The following is a 15,939-nucleotide window of genomic DNA, read 5'->3' on the forward strand; positions in this document are numbered from 1 at the left end:
AGTTAAATGTGCCTGAACGTTTACATGAAAGGGTGAATGTGTTGTGTTTGTTGGTTCTAACCCCTGACCCCCCCCCCCCCCCCCCCCATTAATGGATGAATGAATAGCGGAAGTCCGCAGGCTTTTATTTTGAAAGGCTGCGAGTGAGAGCGGAACTTTCTACAGAGCTAACAGCTAGCGGCTAACAGCTAGTGGCTAACGGTTAGGAGACGGCGGCTAGTTGGTCCGGGTCCCGGTCCCGGTCCCGGTCCCAGTCCCAGTCCCAGTTCCTGGTCTCGGTCCCGGTCTCGGTCTCTCAACTCCGTCACCGACTGAAGACGCTCGTGGAAGGTGCTGGTGCGCGCGCACGCGTCCATGGCTACGGAGGAGTTGTACGAAGTAAGCTAAGATGCTAACGGCTAAGCTGCGGAGTACCGCCACAGAACCAGGGTCCAGAGCCAGGGTCCAGAACCAGGGTCCAGAACTAGGGCTGGAGGTTTCAGAGGTAGCCTCTGGAAAGTTAGATCAGGTTCAGATGATGATCCAGACCAGGTCCAAAACCAGGGTTCAGATCAGGTTCAGATGATGATCCAGACCAGGTCCAGATCAAGTTCTGACTGCCCCCCTTTTTGCAGGTGGAGCGGATCGTGGACAAGAGGAAGACAAAGAAGGGGAAGGTGGAGTACCTGGTGAGGTGGAGAGGGTATGGGTCTCAGGGGGACACCTGGGAGCCGGAGACGCACCTGTCCACCTGCATGGTCTATGTCCACGAGTTCAACCGCCAGAGAGACGCCGTCTTCCTTCGCTCCACCCGCAGGTCCCCCAGCCTCCACCTTAGCCCCGCCCACCGCCCGCCCTGCAGGCTGCCACCCACCCTGCAGGCCGCCGCCCCCTCACCTGCAGACTGCATCCAGGTGCCACCTCACCCCCCACCCCCTGGTCTGACCCCCCCACCCGACAGGTAGGAACGCAGAACCTGATCGAACACGGAAAACGTGAACCATGACGACAAATCACTATGAATGTGACGTAGACATGAGCAGTGTTCTAGACGTTCTAGACGTAACATGTTCTAGATGTAACATGTTCTAGATGTAACATGTATTAGACGTTCTAGATGTTCCAGATGTAACATGTTCTAGATGTTCTAGACAGTACAGACGTTCTGGATGTAATGTGTTAAAGACGTTGTAGGTGTAACATGTTCTAGACGTTCCAGATATAACATGTTCTAGATGTTCTACATGTTCTAGACGTACTAGATGTTCCAGATGTAACATGTTCTAGACGTTCTAGATGTTCCAGATGTAACATGTTCTAGATGTAACATGTATTAGACGTTCTAGATGTTCCAGATGTAACATGTTCTAGATGTTCTAGACGGTACAGACGTTCTGGATGTAACGTGTTAAAGACGTTGTAGGTGTAACATGTTCTAGACGTTCCAGATATAACATGTTCTAGACGTACTAGATGTTCCAGATGTAACATGTTCTAGACGTACTAGATGTTCCAGATGTAACATGTTCTAGATGTTCTAGACGGTACAGACGTTCTGGATGTAACGTGTTCTAGACGTTGTAGGTGTAACATGTTCTAGATGTTGTACATGTTCTAGACGGCACAGACGTACTCCACATTCTAGATGTACTAGACATTGTAGATGTTACATGTTCTAGACGTTGTAGACGTACTCCACGTTTTATATGTTCTAGACGTTCTAGATGTTCCAGATGTAACATGTTCTAGATGTTCTAGACGGTACAGACGTTCTGGATGTAACGTGTTAAAGACGTTCTAGGTGTAACATGTTCTAGACGTTCCAGATGCAGCATGTTCTAGATGTTCTACATGTTCTAGACAGTACAGACGTTCTGGATGTAACATGTTCTAGACGTTGTAGATGTAACATGTTCTAGACGTACCCCACGTTTTATATGTTCTAGACGTTCTAGATGTTCCAGATGTAACATGTTCTAGACGTACTAGACGGTACAGACGTTCTGGATGTAACGTGTTCTAGACGTTGTAGATGTAACATGTTCTAGACGTTGTAGATGTAACATGTTCTAGACGTACCCCACGTTTTATATGTTCTAGACGTTCTAGATGTTCCAGATGTAACATGTTCTAGATGTACTAGACGGTACAGACGTTCTGGATGTAACGTGTTCTAGACGTTGTAGGTGTAACATGTTCTAGATGTTGTAGATGTAACATGTTCTAGACGGTACAGACGTACTCCACATTCTAGATGTTCTAGACGTTGTAGATGTAGCATGTTAGCATGTTAGCATGTTAGCTGGTGGCGCTAAACGTCAGGATCCGCCCCCCCAGGTTCAGCAGCGGGTCCATGTCTGCGTCTCCAGCGCGCCGCAGTGTGGACCTGTCCAAGACCGGCATCAAGATCCTGGTTCCCAAGAGTCCGATGAACGGGCGGCCGGACTCGGACGCGTCTCCCAGTGAGGCGGCTCACAGCCTGGAGGCCGGGGGCCAGGAGGTCCCGGAGGTCCCGGAGGTCCCGGAGGTCCCCCCAGAGGTGGCCCTGCTGGAGAAACCTGCTGGAGTCCAGCTGGGGCCCGGAGAGGAGAGGGCCCGCATGGGGTCCAGACCCCGCAGCCAGAACCCCCTGGCCCCCCCTCGAGTCCCCATCACACCTGCAGCCATGCGCTCCCTCAGTGGAACCGGTGGGTCCAGCTCTGCCCTTCAGAACGGTTCTGGTTCTGGTGTTTAGTCTGGATTAATGTGGGAGTGGTCTGGGATTAGTGAGTAATGATTGGACCATAAACGTCTCTGACCCGTTCACACCACGATGAACCCGTTAACTCCATTCATGTGTTCACCTGGGACCAACACACTCTGATGCAGAGTTTATGATCCAGTAGAACGTGGACACTGTCCTCTGACCTGCAGCAGAGACACAACTATGGACATTAGAGGACAACAATATCTGGACCACAGGACCAGGTCCCAGGTAGAACTGGTCCCCTGAGAACAGGCCTTAACTCCTTCGTGTTCTTCCAGGAAACGCTATGATGGAGGCTGTCGCCGCCAGCGGCATGTCCGGCGTGCAGAGTGCTGTTGCCGGGGCAACCAGCGTGACGGGGAAGCGGCGCCTGGAGGAACGTTCTGCGTTCGACAAGCGTCTGAGGTTCAGCGTTCGCCAGACGGAGAGTTCCTACCGCTACCGAGACATCGTGGTCAAGAAACAAGACGGCTTCACTCACATCCTGCTGTCCACCAAGAGCTCCGAGAACAACACGCTCAACCCAGAGGTGAGGCCACGCCCACACGCCCACAATGCACTGCTCATTCTCAGTGGGTGGCGTCACCATGGGATTTTCCATATAAACAGTCAATGTCTGGTCTCCAGGTGATGAAGGAGATCCAGAGCGCCATGGCGACGGCAGCGTCAGACGACAGCAAGCTGGTTTTACTCGGCGCCGTTGGCAGCGTCTTCTGCTGTGGCCTCGACTTCCTGTATTTCATCAGACGCCTGACGGACGACAGGAAGAAGGAGAGCATCAAGATGGCCGAAACCATCAGGTAAAGCCACCAGGTAAAACCACCAGGTAAAGCCACCAGGTAAAGCTAGGGCTGGGTGGTACGCTGGTCCAGACGCTGGTCCAGACGCTGGTCCGGACGCTGGTCCGGACCGGACGGTTCTTAACTCACATGGTGAGGCTGAGTCTGGTGGTGAAGATGGAAAGTTTGTGGCAGAACGTGAAGACCAGACGTCCTGATTTTAGCTCTTTATGAAGAAGAAAATCAGAGTTCAGTCATTTAAATATGTTTAAACGCACTCTCACACCACACATGACATGTCTCACACCGAAAAATGATAAACGTCACTGCACACAGAATTAAAGGGATTATAATCCACGACTAACCCACTAACCCCATGACCAGTCATCCAATCAGGAAATAGTATCTGTGGTTGCCAGGTGGAATAGGAGCTAACCATGAATTAACTGAGACCTGGAAGTCAGTGATCTGGTGATGACTTCATCACTTCATTTCTTATTATTAGGTGTAGAAACTGTGCCCCCCCCCCCCCCCCCCCCCAGTCAGAGCTGGAGCAGGAAACGGCTGAAAAATACGCTACAAAATGGATCCGTTTGTTGTTCACAACATCTTTGTTATAACTTGACCTATAAAAATAAGCATTTTTTTACTCATTTAAGTGTCGTTGGTTTAGTTGGTAAAGTCTGAGGCCGCGTTAAAACATGAACGTCAGCTCAGAGTTCACTCCTCTGGGACTAGAAAATCATTTAAGGTTCAGATTATTTGCTGTAGATGTGAACTAGGTTCCATTACACATAGGAGGCATCAACATGAATATATATTTAATTTATTCTGTTGGTAATTGTTGTGTAATCGCAGTATTACCCTGTTTAAACGTCATGATGCTTCGTTAACGCAGCGTCGTGTTAAAGCTCCTCCTCCAGGATAATACTGTTAAATAAACATGTAATAAATGAAGCTGTAATTGTCCCTGTTCCTTCAGTTCTTCTTGATAACGTTTAATTGGTTTCATCTCTGAGCTGTGAGGTTGGATATTGGTTTTAAACCCGTGAGGTAGCGCCCCCCAGCTGTGTGATGCTGTCAGTGTTCACCTCTGACCTCTGACCTGTTCCTCAGAACCTTCGTCAACACCTTCATCCAGTTCAAGAAGCCCATCGTGGCGGCGGTGAACGGGCCGGCGCTCGGCCTCGGGGCGGCCATCTTGGCTCTGTGTGACGTGGTGTGGGCCAATGAGAAGGCTTGGTTCCAGACGCCGTACACGTCCTACGGCCAGACGCCCGACGCCTGCTCCTCCTTCACCTTCCCCCGAGTCATGGGCCTGGCATCGGTGAGTTTAACAACCACAGCCCATCAACACATTTAGTTATTTACAACTATTTCCACTAAAACTATTTAGGACCATGTCCACAACTATCAGGTGTCCAACCAGTAATAATGTCTGAATGTCTCTAAACTGTCTCCTGTCTCCATAGACTGAATATAGCCTCACTGTTGCTTAGCAACCACTGACACATCATGTCCTGATTGTGTAGCTGGCTAGCTCTCTGCTCCTGCTAGCTCTCTCCTCCTGCTAGCTCTCTCCTCCGGCTAGCTCTCTCCTCCTGCTAGCTCTCTCCTCCTGCTAGCTCTCTCCTCCTGCTAGCTCTCTCCTCCTCCTGCTAGCTCTCTACTCCTGCTAGCTCTCTCCTCCTGCTAGCTCTCTCCTCTGGCTAGCTCTCTGCTCCTGCTAGCTCTCTCCTCTCTAGCTCTCTCCTCCTCCTGCTAGCTCTCTCCTCCTGCTAGCTCTCTCCTCTTGCTAGCTCTCTCCTCTTGCTAGCTCTCTGCTCCTGCTAGCTCTCTGCTCCTGCTAGCTCTCTCCTCCTGCTAGCTCTCTCCTCTTGCTAGCTCTCTGCTCCTGCTAGCTCTCTCCTCTTGCTAGCTCTCTGCTCCTGCTAGCTCTCTCCTCCTGCTAGCTCCCTCCTCCTCCTGCTAGCTCTCTCCTCCTCCTGCTAGCTCTCTCCTCCTGCTAGCTCTCTCCTCCTCCTGCTAGCTCTCTCCTCCTGCTAGCTCTCTCCTCCTCCTGCTAGCTCTCTACTCCTGCTAGCTCTCTCCTCCTGCTAGCTCTCTCCTCTGGCTAGCTCTCTGCTCCTGCTAGCTCTCTCCTCTCTAGCTCTCTCCTCCTCCTGCTAGCTCTCTCCTCCTGCTAGCTCTCTCCTCTTGCTAGCTCTCTCTCCTTGCTAGCTCTCTGCTCCTGCTAGCTCTCTGCTCCTGCTAGCTCTCTCCTCCTGCTAGCTCTCTCCTCTTGCTAGCTCTCTGCTCCTGCTAGCTCTCTCCTCTTGCTAGCTCTCTGCTCCTGCTAGCTCTCTCCTCCTGCTAGCTCCCTCCTCCTGCTAGCTCTCTCCTCCTGCTAGCTCTCTCCTCCTGCTAGCTCTCTCCTCCTGCTAGCTCCCTCCTCCTGCTAGCTCTCTCCTCCTGCTAGCTCTCTGCTCTGGCGTTTTCCTCCATGAACCAAACATGACGACAACATTCAGGAAAAAGACTCAGTTATTTAGAACCAGTCTAGTTTTACTTGGTCTAACACATATGTATATACACACACACACACACACATATATGTATAGTATATTATATATATATATATGTATAGTATATTATATACATATATGTATAGTATATTATATACATATATGTATAGTATATTATATACATACATACACACTCTACCGGTCAAAAGTTTTAGAACACCATAATTTTTCCAGTTATTTATTGCAGTTCAAGTCATGTGAGCCCAATGAATATCTTGAAATGGTACAAAGTTAAGTACTGATCAGCCAGAGGTTAAAAAAAGGGCCATGAAACACTGGACTCCTGAAGACTGGAAGAGGTTTTATGGACTGATGCACCAAGATTTCAAGTCTTTGGTTCATCACTCAGGATGTTTGTACGGCGTCGAGTAGATGAGAGGATGTTTCCACAGTGTGTGACATCACTGTCAAACATGGAGGAGGACGTGTGATGGTCTGGATCCAGGGTCGGTGACTTGTACAGAGTGACCCTGAACCAGAACCAGAACAGAACCACAGCATCTGCAGCCGTGCAGAACCCTGTGGTCTACGCCTGGATGGTCAGAGGTTCCTCCTACAGCAAGATAAGGACCCAGAACACAGTCCAAGCTACGCTAACGCTAACGCTTCCTCAGGAACAAAGCTGGAGAACATGGAGCCACAGTCTCCAGACTCAAACCATCCACCTGGTTTATGATGAACTGGACAGAAGAGTGAGAACATGCAGCCTCCCAGAACCTCACATTTATAGGAACTTCTGACACAGACTCAGGAAGAACTTTCTGAACAACATTTGATTTCTATTATAGAAGAACGGAAACGAGTGTGTTCAGCTGTTAAATCTGCCAAAGGTTAGAAAACATTATGGTCCATGATTTATTTTTCAACTCAAATTACTTATTTGTTCTATACTTTTATTTCAGAGTCCAATGACACAATGAACTGAATCATTTTCAGTAAAAAAAAATGGAAAAAGGGTGGTGTTCTAAAACTTTGGACCGGTAGTGTACATCATAGTATAGTAAATAGTGCATAATATACTATCCTATACAGTGGGGGAAATAAGTATTTGATCCCCTGCTGAATTTGTAAGTTTGCCCACTTCCATAGAAATGATCAGACTCTGGTTTTTATGGTTGTTTACTGGTTATGGGTATAGACGGAATATCAGTCGAAAATGCATAAAAAACACACAATCTAAAAGTTATAAATTGTTATGTATTTTATTAAGGGAAATAAGTATTTGATCCCCAAGCACAACACAAGTCAGTACTTTGTAGAGAAACCTTTGTTGGCAAGCACAGCGATGAGACGTTTCTTGTAGTTGGTCACCAGGTTTGCACACAGCGCAGGAGGGATTTTGGCCCATTCATCTTTACAGACAGTCTCTAAATCCTTCAAGTTTCTTGGCTGCCTCTTGGAAACTCGGAGCTTCAGCTCCCTCCACAGGTTTTCGATCGGGTTAAGGTCTGGAGACTGACTAGGCCACTCCATGACCTTAATATGCTTCTTCTTGAGCCACTCCTTTGTTGTCCTGGCAGTATGTTTTGGGTCATTGTCATGTTGGAAAACCCACCCACGAGGCATCTTCAGTGTTCTTGCTGAGGAAAGAAGGTTTTTGTCCAAGATGTTACAGTACATGGCTGCATTCATTGGCCCCATAATGCGGTGAAGTTGCCCTGTACCCTTTGCTGAAAAACAGCCCCAAAACATGATGTTTCCACCTCCATGCTTAACCGTGGGTATGGTGTTCTTTGGGTCATACTCACGTTTTTTCATCCTCCAAACACGGCGGGTCGAGTTAATGCCAAATAGCTCAACTTTGGTTTCGTCAGACCACAGCACTTTCTCCCAAGCCTTCTCTGAGTCATTTAGATGTTCACTGGCAAACTTAAGGCGGGCCTGTACATGTGCCTTCTTGAGCAGGGGGACCTTGCGGGCACTGCAAGAGTTCAATCCATGACGGCGCAGTGTGTTGCCAACTGTTTTCTTGGTGACGGAGGTCCCAACTGCTTCCAGATCATTAACAAGCTCCTGCCGTGTTGTTTTAGGCTGCTCCCTCACCTTTCTCATCATCATCCTCACTCCATGAGGCGAGATTTTGCGGGGAGCTCCAGACCGAGGACAGTTGATGGTCCTTTTATGGGTCTTCCACTTGCGAATAATGGCACCAATAGTTGTCACCTTCTCACCAAGCCTTTTGCTGATGGTTTTGTAACCTATACCAGCCTTGTGCAGGTCTACAATCTTGTCCCTGACATCTTTTGACAGCTCTTTTGGTCTTTCTCAGGTGCTGTTAGAAGTTTGGAATAGTAAGAACTGATCTTTAGGAGCAGGTGTCTACTTTATAATACATAAACGAGTTATAACTTTTAGGAGTAGTTGGTAATTAGTTGACTGAGCACAGCTGTGTGCCACATGTCACCAGCCAATCTGTAGGAGCCTGAATTTTTTAAGTGGAATTGTTGGGGATCAAATACTTATTTCCCTTAATAAAATACATAACAATTTATAACTTTAGCTATGTTTTTTTTTATGCATTTTGGACTGAATATTCTGTTATACCATAACAGTTAAACAACCATAAAAAAAGTTATCATATATTAATAATGTGTGTCAAACTTTACAAATTAAGGGATCAAATATTTAATTTCCCACTAGTGTATATATATTATATATATATATATATATAGGATAGTATCCTATATATATTATATACTATATATATATAGGATAGTATATATATATATATATATATATACATATATATAGGATAGTGTATTATATACTTTCCTATATATAGGAAATATGTATATACTATACATACACATCCAGCTGAGTGTTTTTTTCTGAAGTAGAACCAGACTCAGTGAGAAGCGTTAAACTCTTAATGTGGTCATGTGATTTAGACCAGAGGGATTAACCCCCCCCACCCCCCCCCCCCCCCCCCCCCCCCCCCCCCCCCCCTTTGACCCCCCCCCCCCCCCCCCCCCTTTGACCCCCCCGTGTCCAGGCCAGCGAGCTGCTGCTGGGCTCCAGGAGGCTCACGGCCCAGGAGGCCTGCTCTAAGGGTCTGGTGTCCCAGGTCTTGTGGCCGGGGACCTTCACCCAGGAAGTGATGCTGAGGGTCAAGGAGCTGGTGGCTGTGGACTCGCTGGTACGTCGCATGTTGATGATGTCATCTTCCTGCTGCTTTGTTCTTCTCTTCCTCCTCCTCACTCCGGCCTCCCTTCCCGTCCTGGTCCAGGTTCTGCAGGAGTCCAAATCCCTGATGAGGACCACCAGCCGCGGGGCCCTGGAGCAAGCCAACGAGCGCGAGTGTGAAACCCTCAAGAGAGTTTGGGGCTCATCTCAGGGGACGGACTCCATCCTGCAGTACCTGCAGAGGAGGACCGAGCTCTGCTAGGACCTGGACCTGGAACACGGTTCTAAGTCAGCACGTGGACAGGAACCATGACGTTCCTTCTGTAAACTTCTGTAAACATTTCTGATTTCAGCAGCAGAACATGTTAGCCTAGCTTTAGCCATATTAGCTTGTAGCATGTCAGCTTACTGAAGGTCTGAGGGCTCTGCTCTGTGGATTGATCAAATGTTGAGTGCTAAGCTAAGCTAGCCATTCCCCTTCCGTCCTATCTTCATGCTAAGCTAGGCTAACAGTCCTGCAGCGCCCCCCTGAGGACAGATTACATCCTGCAGTTATGAACTAAAGTCACACCAGACATGGCCCAGTCCCCGGTCCGGACTCTGTGGACTGGGTGGACTCTGGGACTGTTGGACGGGTCCAGAAACTAAATTCACGGCCCAGTAGAAACTTTGGTTTGTCTTTTTTATTTTTATTATTTCAAAATGAAAACATGTAAAATAAAGAGTGTGAATAAAGAAGAGAAACAACCACGAGTCGGTTCCTTTTAGTCCAACGAGACACCTGGGACACACGGGACAAACGGGACACCTGGACTCGTCCTCCAATCAGGTTTCAGTCTCTGCATTGTTTCAACAAAAAGTCATCAGATCACTGAAGAAGCACAGGACGCCTGTCCTCATGGTGTCCTCTTCGGGGACAGGCGTCCTCATGGAGGACAGGCGTCCTGCATCCCTGTGGACAGGTGCAGCCGGTACTCGTCCCCGTGGAGCAGCAGCAGGCTGTAGAAGTTGTCTCCTCCTGTCTGGAAGCCGTGCTCTTTGTCCCCCCACGATACTGGACTGTCCATGAAGCCGTGGACCGTGAGGGACGCCCAGGACCCGGGATGCTCCAGGTAACACCTGCAGGACGGGGGACAGGTGAGAGGGGACAGTTAGCTTGTTATGTCCTCCTTACCTTGACGGGGGACAGATGAGGACAGGCTGCAGGAGACCTGAGCTCCTGTATGAGACGGTGGACGTCCTGAGGCAGCAGGAGGCCGAGGACGGAGACGCTCAGAGCTCGGACTGTCGTCTTCGGCTCGGGACAGACCAGCGAGGACAGGAAGCTGCTGGACGAGTTGTCTCTGAAACCACAGAAGAAGAAAGAGTGTCCTTTAAGAGTTTTTACTTCTTGGTCCAAGTCCAGGTTAGGGTTAGGGAGCATGTTAGCAGCACGCTAGCAGCATGTTAGCTGCATGTTAGCAGCACGTTAGCAGCACGTTAGCTGCACAATAGCTGCACGTTAGCAGAATGATAGCTGCATGTTAGCTGCATGTTAGCTGCATGTTAGCTGCATGTTAGCTGCACGTTAGCTGCACGTTAGCTGAACGTTAGCTGCATGTTAGCAGCATGTTAGCTGCACGTTAGCTGCACGTTAGCTGCACGTTAGCAGCATGCTAACCCTCCTCCTCCATCTTCTTGTGGAGTTGTGTGTTTGTGACCTGTTGAGCTCCATTAACTACATCTGTAGTCCTGGTCTCATCAAGCTGCTCAGTCCCCATAGACCATCATCAGGTTCTCCATCAGGTTCTACATCAGGTCTCTAGACCATCATCAGGTTCTCCATCAGGTTCTCCATCAGGTCTCTGGACCATCATCAGGTTCTCCATCAGGTCTCTGGACCATCATCAGGTTCTCCATCAGGTTCTCCATCAGGTCTCTGGAACATCATCAGGTTCTCCATCAGGTTCTCCATCAGGTCTCTGGACCATCATCAGGTTCTCCATCAGGTTCTCCATCAGGTCTCTGGACCATCATCAGGTTCTCCATCAGGTTCTACATCAGATCTCTGGACCATCATCAGCTTTAGTCAGAGGGATGTTTATCTCTCTTCTGTCTCTACCTGGTCTTAGGTAGATGAGTCCCTTCATATGAGCTGGTTCTGGTTCTAGTTTTGATTTTGGTTCTGGTTCTGGTCCAGGGTTCTTCCTGTTAAAGGGAGTTGTCCTTCATCTGGAGGTTCAGACCAGGTTTACTTAAGAGTCTGCAGACAGTTTGTTTTGTTATTGACACTACAGAAAGAAAACTAAATGGAGGACGCAGACACCAGGTGGATACGTCCGTCTCATGTCCGTCTCATGTCCGTCTCACGTCCGTCTCATGTCCGTCTCACGTCCATCTCACGTCTGTCTCACGTCTGTCTCACGTCCGTCTCACGTCCATCTCACGTCCGTCTCACGTCTCTCTCATGTCCTCCCATGTCCGTCTCACGTCCGTCTCACGTCCGTCTCACCTGCTGATGTCAGCGTCCACGGTGCCGAGCCACTCCAGAAAGCTGTGAGCCGCGAGGTGGGACGACAGGTCAGGGACAGACAGGTTGGACAGAGGACGCCGGACAATCTCGGGTGTGTGCTCCGTCCAATCGTAACGAGCCAGGAGAGGCTGCAGCGAGGCCCCGCCCCCTGCAGGACAGAGGCATTGTGGGTAAAGGACCAGGGCCCAGAGAATCCTCATATGGAAGAGTAATAGATACTTCATCATCAGGTACTGGGAGAGAAGAACAGAGAGAAGAACAGAGAGAATAACAGAGAGAGAAGAACAGAGAGAAGAACACGGAGAGAATAACAGAGAGAAGAACGAAGAGAAGAACAGAGAGAATAACATGGAGAGAAGAACAGAGAGAAGAACGGAGAGAAGAACAGAGAGAATAACAGAGAGAGAAGAACAGAGAGAAGAACAAGGAGAGAATAACAGAGAGAAGAACGAAGAGAAGAACAGAGAGAATAACATGGAGAGAAGAACAGAGAGAATAACACAGAGAGAAGAACAGATAGAAGAACACGGAGAGAAGAACAGAGAGAAGAACACGGAGAGAAGAACAGAGAGAATAACGGAGAGAAGAACAGAGAGAATAACACAGAGAGAAGAACAGAGAGAAGAACACGGAGAGAAGAACATGGAGAGAAGAACAGAGAGAAGAACACGGAGAGAAGAACAGAGAGAAGAACACGGAGAGAAGAACAGAGAGAAGAACACGGAGAGAAGAACAGAGAGAAGAACACGGAGAGAAGAACAGAGAGAATAACATGGAGAGAAGAACAGAGAGAATAACATGGAGAGAAGAACAGAGAGAATAACACAGAGAGAAGAACAGATAGAAGAACACGGAGAGAAGAACAGAGAGAAGAACACGGAGAGAAGAACAGAGAATAACGGAGAGAAGAACAGAGAGAATAACACAGAGAGAAGAACAGAGAGAAGAACACGGAGAGAAGAACATGGAGAGAAGAACAGAGAGAAGAACACGGAGAGAAGAACAGAGAGAAGAACACGGAGAGAAGAACAGAGAGAAGAACACGGAGAGAAGAACATGGAGAGAAGAACAGAGAGAAGAACACGGAGAGAAGAACAGAGAGAAGAACGGAGAGAAGAACAGAGAGAAGAACATGGAGAGAAGAACAGAGAGAAGAACACGGAGAGAATAACACAGAGAGAAGAACATGGAGAGAAGAACAGAGAGAAGAACACGGAGAGAAGAACAGAGAGAAGAACAGAGAGAAGAACAGAGAGAAGAACACGGAGAGAAGAACAGAGAGAAGAACAGAGAGAATAACATGGAGAGAGGATAACATGGAAATCCATCCATCCATCCATCCCCAGAAGATGCTGGTTGTGAGTCCTCCGTGAAAGTCGTACTGTTGCCTGGTGCGTCTCATCTACTGTCTTTAATGTGAATCCATTAGATGTGATCGGTAAATTACAGGACAAGTGTTAACAGTCGCAGTAGGAGACTCGTTGCTTTGTGTTACAGGTTTCTCCAACATCGTTGGTGCATTTGACTGAACCCACATCTGCATAAAACCCTCCTCATGTTCCTGTGAGAGACGATGGACAGGAAATCCTATCACAGCATTAATGTTCAGGTGAACAGGACTTGTTGATATATTCAAACACTGTCCATTACTTGTGATGTGCATTGATTGGTTTAATAGTGTACGTCTTATAAAATGCTCTGCAGTGAGGACTACCTCGGTCCGTGACTCCTGATCCTTTGGTCCTTTACAATCTATTGACACCTGTCACAAGGTGGCGCACAAACCTCTATTAATAACCCCTTTAACATCATGACTAGTGTCTAGAATGTCTCTACTGAGCTCTGTTAATGAGGTTGTAATGACATGTTGTACTGACAGGTGAGTTCTCTGGATGCATCCCAGCCTCTAGCTCCACAGGATAAATCTCCATAGTAACCCATGTCACAACATACCCCACATATCCCACCATCTTGCTTTCATGCAACCAGATCATAGATAAGTTCATCCAGGATAACCAACATATCCCGGCTTAATCCCTTATCCTGGTTTTGTGCAACAGGCCCCAGGACTCAGTCTCTTTAAAGTCCTGATACTGAGAACTAGACTGTGGACTCTGGTACTAAAACCCAGTCCCAGGTCTGATTTCCCCATTTCATCCAACAGCCTGAAACTCTCAGCAGGTAAACATTTTATTCTCCGCAAGACGTTTAGACTTTATCTCCACATGATGTTTAGACTTTATCTCCATATGATAAGAAGTGCATCATAAAATAAAAACAATCTACCTCTTGTCATTTTCTCCATCATGGGGGCCGATAATCTTCCACACTGAGAGCTCATAGCTGAGCTACGTCCATAGAACAAGTCACATCCACAGACTGAATCCTAGAATCTGATCTATGAGACTGAAGAGAAATAAATAGCAGATCTACTTTAAAACCATTGTTGCTCTTCATCCATGTGGTATTAACCAGGTAAAATGATTCCTGCTCCAGGAGAATATCTCTCCTCCTCTTCTTTCCACCATGTTCTCCTCTCTAAGCCTCTTAAAGTTCTCCTCCCTGCTCTCAGCACATCTCACTGCAGAACCTTCTTTAGGAACCTTTCATCTTTACCTCCATCTAGGAACAACCTGGAGGGAGTTTTCTTCAAGAGAGTTTGGCCTCTAGGAGCAACTCTTTGCTCTAAGAATCATTAAGAACACAGAACCTGGTCAATAGCTTCCACCTAAACATGGTGTTACCACGGTAACATGCTCACCTGGATGATGCGACAGCAGGAAGTCGGTGTGCAGCTCCAGGTGAGATTTCAGGGCAGTCAGCAGCCTCAGGTAGCCCCGCCCACCAGGAGCCATGCTGCCATCAGTCAGGTCAATAGAAACAACTGCAGCACAAACACAATAACTCACAGACTCCGCCCCCAACCAGGCAGTCAATTAACCAATTAACCAATTAACCAATAAGGATTCAGAGGGAGTTCAGACCAAATCGGTTCCTGTTGAATCTGGAACGTTTCCCTTCAAATCCCAGCAGCTCAAAGGAGTCTTTGTCCAGAGAGAGACACAGGTGACCTGGAGACAGGGACAGGGACACAGGTGACCTGTCTTCATGTCCCTAGAGTGACATCCTCATGTTGTTGGACACTGACAGATTATTTTAGCTGAAGGACACATGGATCACGTCCACACTGGGACATGAGAGGAAACAGTCAAGGTTTGTTTTTACCGTTTGGCATCAGAGCGACACAGTTGTCTTCATCAATCCGGGACCTGTACGACAGGCCATACGCACTACCTGGAACACAGGTGGACACGGGTCTGTCACATGTCCTGGGTGTATCATAGGTGTATCACATGTCATGGTGTATCACATGTCATAGGTGTATCACATGTCATGGGTGTATCACATGTCATAGGTGTATCACATGTCATAGGTGTATCACATGTCATAGGTGTATTATAGGTGTATCACATGTCATGTGTGTATCACATGCCATATGTGTATCACATGCCATAGGTGTATCACATGTCATAGGTGTATTATAGGTGTATCACATGTCATGTGTGTATCACATGCCATATGTGTATCACATGCCATATGTGTATCACATGCCATAGGTGTATCTTATGTCATAGGTGTATCACATGTATCACATGTCATAGGTGTATCAGTTGCAGTTACCCTGGTAAACTGCGCTCTCCAGGAAGTCTCTGTCCAGAAGTCCATATATGGGCAGGTTCCTGACCAGGTAGAAGCAGCTGAAGCTGTTGATGACTGAGTCCAGGTGAGAGGGGGCGGAGCTACACTCTGGTAGCAGCACAGAGACCTGAACATAGTCAATGATTGAAGGTTCTGTTTATCAGAGTCAGAAACTGGAGGTACTAGAAAACGACGTGGAACAAATAACACAAACAGAACAATACATCGTTCATACATGTGAGTGCTAAGAGCTGCATGCTAACATGCTAACCCTCCTACCTTGTAGTTGTAGTGCAGCTGCTCCACCTGTGAGCTGAGCCGGTTCCTGGGGTCCAGGAAACTGGACCGGTCACAGACCAGCAGGTTCCGAGGAGTCTGACTGAGGTCCGCACACATCTCCAAACATCCACCTCTGTACTACGGTACCCAAACACGCGCAGAGCTCACACAGATGTCAGACAGACCGAATCCACTTCCTGCCTGAAGTCACGTGGACGGAGAGAGCTCCAATCACCGAGTCGCGCGCAACGACCCTCC

The 15,939-nt window shown here is 48.0% G+C and overlaps 2 protein-coding genes across 2 annotated transcripts; one reads left to right on the forward strand and one right to left on the reverse strand.

The window, feature by feature from the left end:
• The first annotated feature begins 113 nt into the window (after nucleotides 1-113).
• cdyl (chromodomain protein, Y-like) lies at nucleotides 114-9,939 on the forward strand. The gene is made up of 8 exons (XM_047589914.1): nucleotides 114-378; nucleotides 615-940; nucleotides 2,317-2,666; nucleotides 3,004-3,254; nucleotides 3,353-3,525; nucleotides 4,621-4,831; nucleotides 9,061-9,204; nucleotides 9,295-9,939. The coding sequence occupies exons 1-8, from the start codon at nucleotides 355-357 to the stop codon at nucleotides 9,451-9,453; spliced, it is 1,638 nt and encodes a 545-aa protein (XP_047445870.1). The 5' UTR covers nucleotides 114-354; the 3' UTR covers nucleotides 9,454-9,939.
• On the reverse strand, nucleotides 9,860-15,904 carry rpp40 (ribonuclease P/MRP 40 subunit). Its single transcript, XM_047589997.1, has 8 exons — nucleotides 15,682-15,904; nucleotides 15,385-15,529; nucleotides 14,929-14,997; nucleotides 14,688-14,774; nucleotides 14,465-14,587; nucleotides 11,683-11,851; nucleotides 10,403-10,534; nucleotides 9,860-10,310 (listed from the first exon to the last, which is right to left on the reverse strand). The coding sequence occupies exons 1-8, from the start codon at nucleotides 15,796-15,798 to the stop codon at nucleotides 10,118-10,120; spliced, it is 1,035 nt and encodes a 344-aa protein (XP_047445953.1). The 5' UTR covers nucleotides 15,799-15,904; the 3' UTR covers nucleotides 9,860-10,117.
• Between the last annotated feature and the right edge of the window lie 35 nt (nucleotides 15,905-15,939).

Source organism: Mugil cephalus, chromosome 7 (assembly GCF_022458985.1).
Source record: "Mugil cephalus isolate CIBA_MC_2020 chromosome 7, CIBA_Mcephalus_1.1, whole genome shotgun sequence".
NCBI classification, from domain to species: Eukaryota; Metazoa; Chordata; class Actinopteri; order Mugiliformes; family Mugilidae; genus Mugil; species Mugil cephalus.

What these genes read in the sequence shown, in the direction of transcription:
- cdyl (XM_047589914.1), top strand. Translation starts at nt 355, where the DNA reads ATGGCTACGGAGGAGTTGTACGAA. An exon ending in GCGCTCCCTCAGTGGAACCG is followed by an intron (nt 2,667 to 3,003) that starts GTGGGTCCAGCT and finishes GTGTTCTTCCAG; the next exon opens with GAAACGCTATGATGGAGGCT. An exon ending in AAGATGGCCGAAACCATCAG is followed by an intron (nt 3,526 to 4,620) that starts GTAAAGCCACCA and finishes CCTGTTCCTCAG; the next exon opens with AACCTTCGTCAACACCTTCA.
- rpp40 (XM_047589997.1), bottom strand. Translation starts at nt 15,798, where the DNA reads ATGTGTGCGGACCTCAGTCAGACTCCTCGGAACCTGCTGGTCTGTGAC. An exon ending in CCTGCTGTCGCATCATCCAG is followed by an intron (nt 11,852 to 14,464) that starts GTGAGCATGTTA and finishes TCTGTCCTGCAG; the next exon opens with GGGGCGGGGCCTCGCTGCAG. An exon ending in CGTCTCATACAGGAGCTCAG is followed by an intron (nt 10,311 to 10,402) that starts GTCTCCTGCAGC and finishes CCCGTCCTGCAG; the next exon opens with GTGTTACCTGGAGCATCCCG.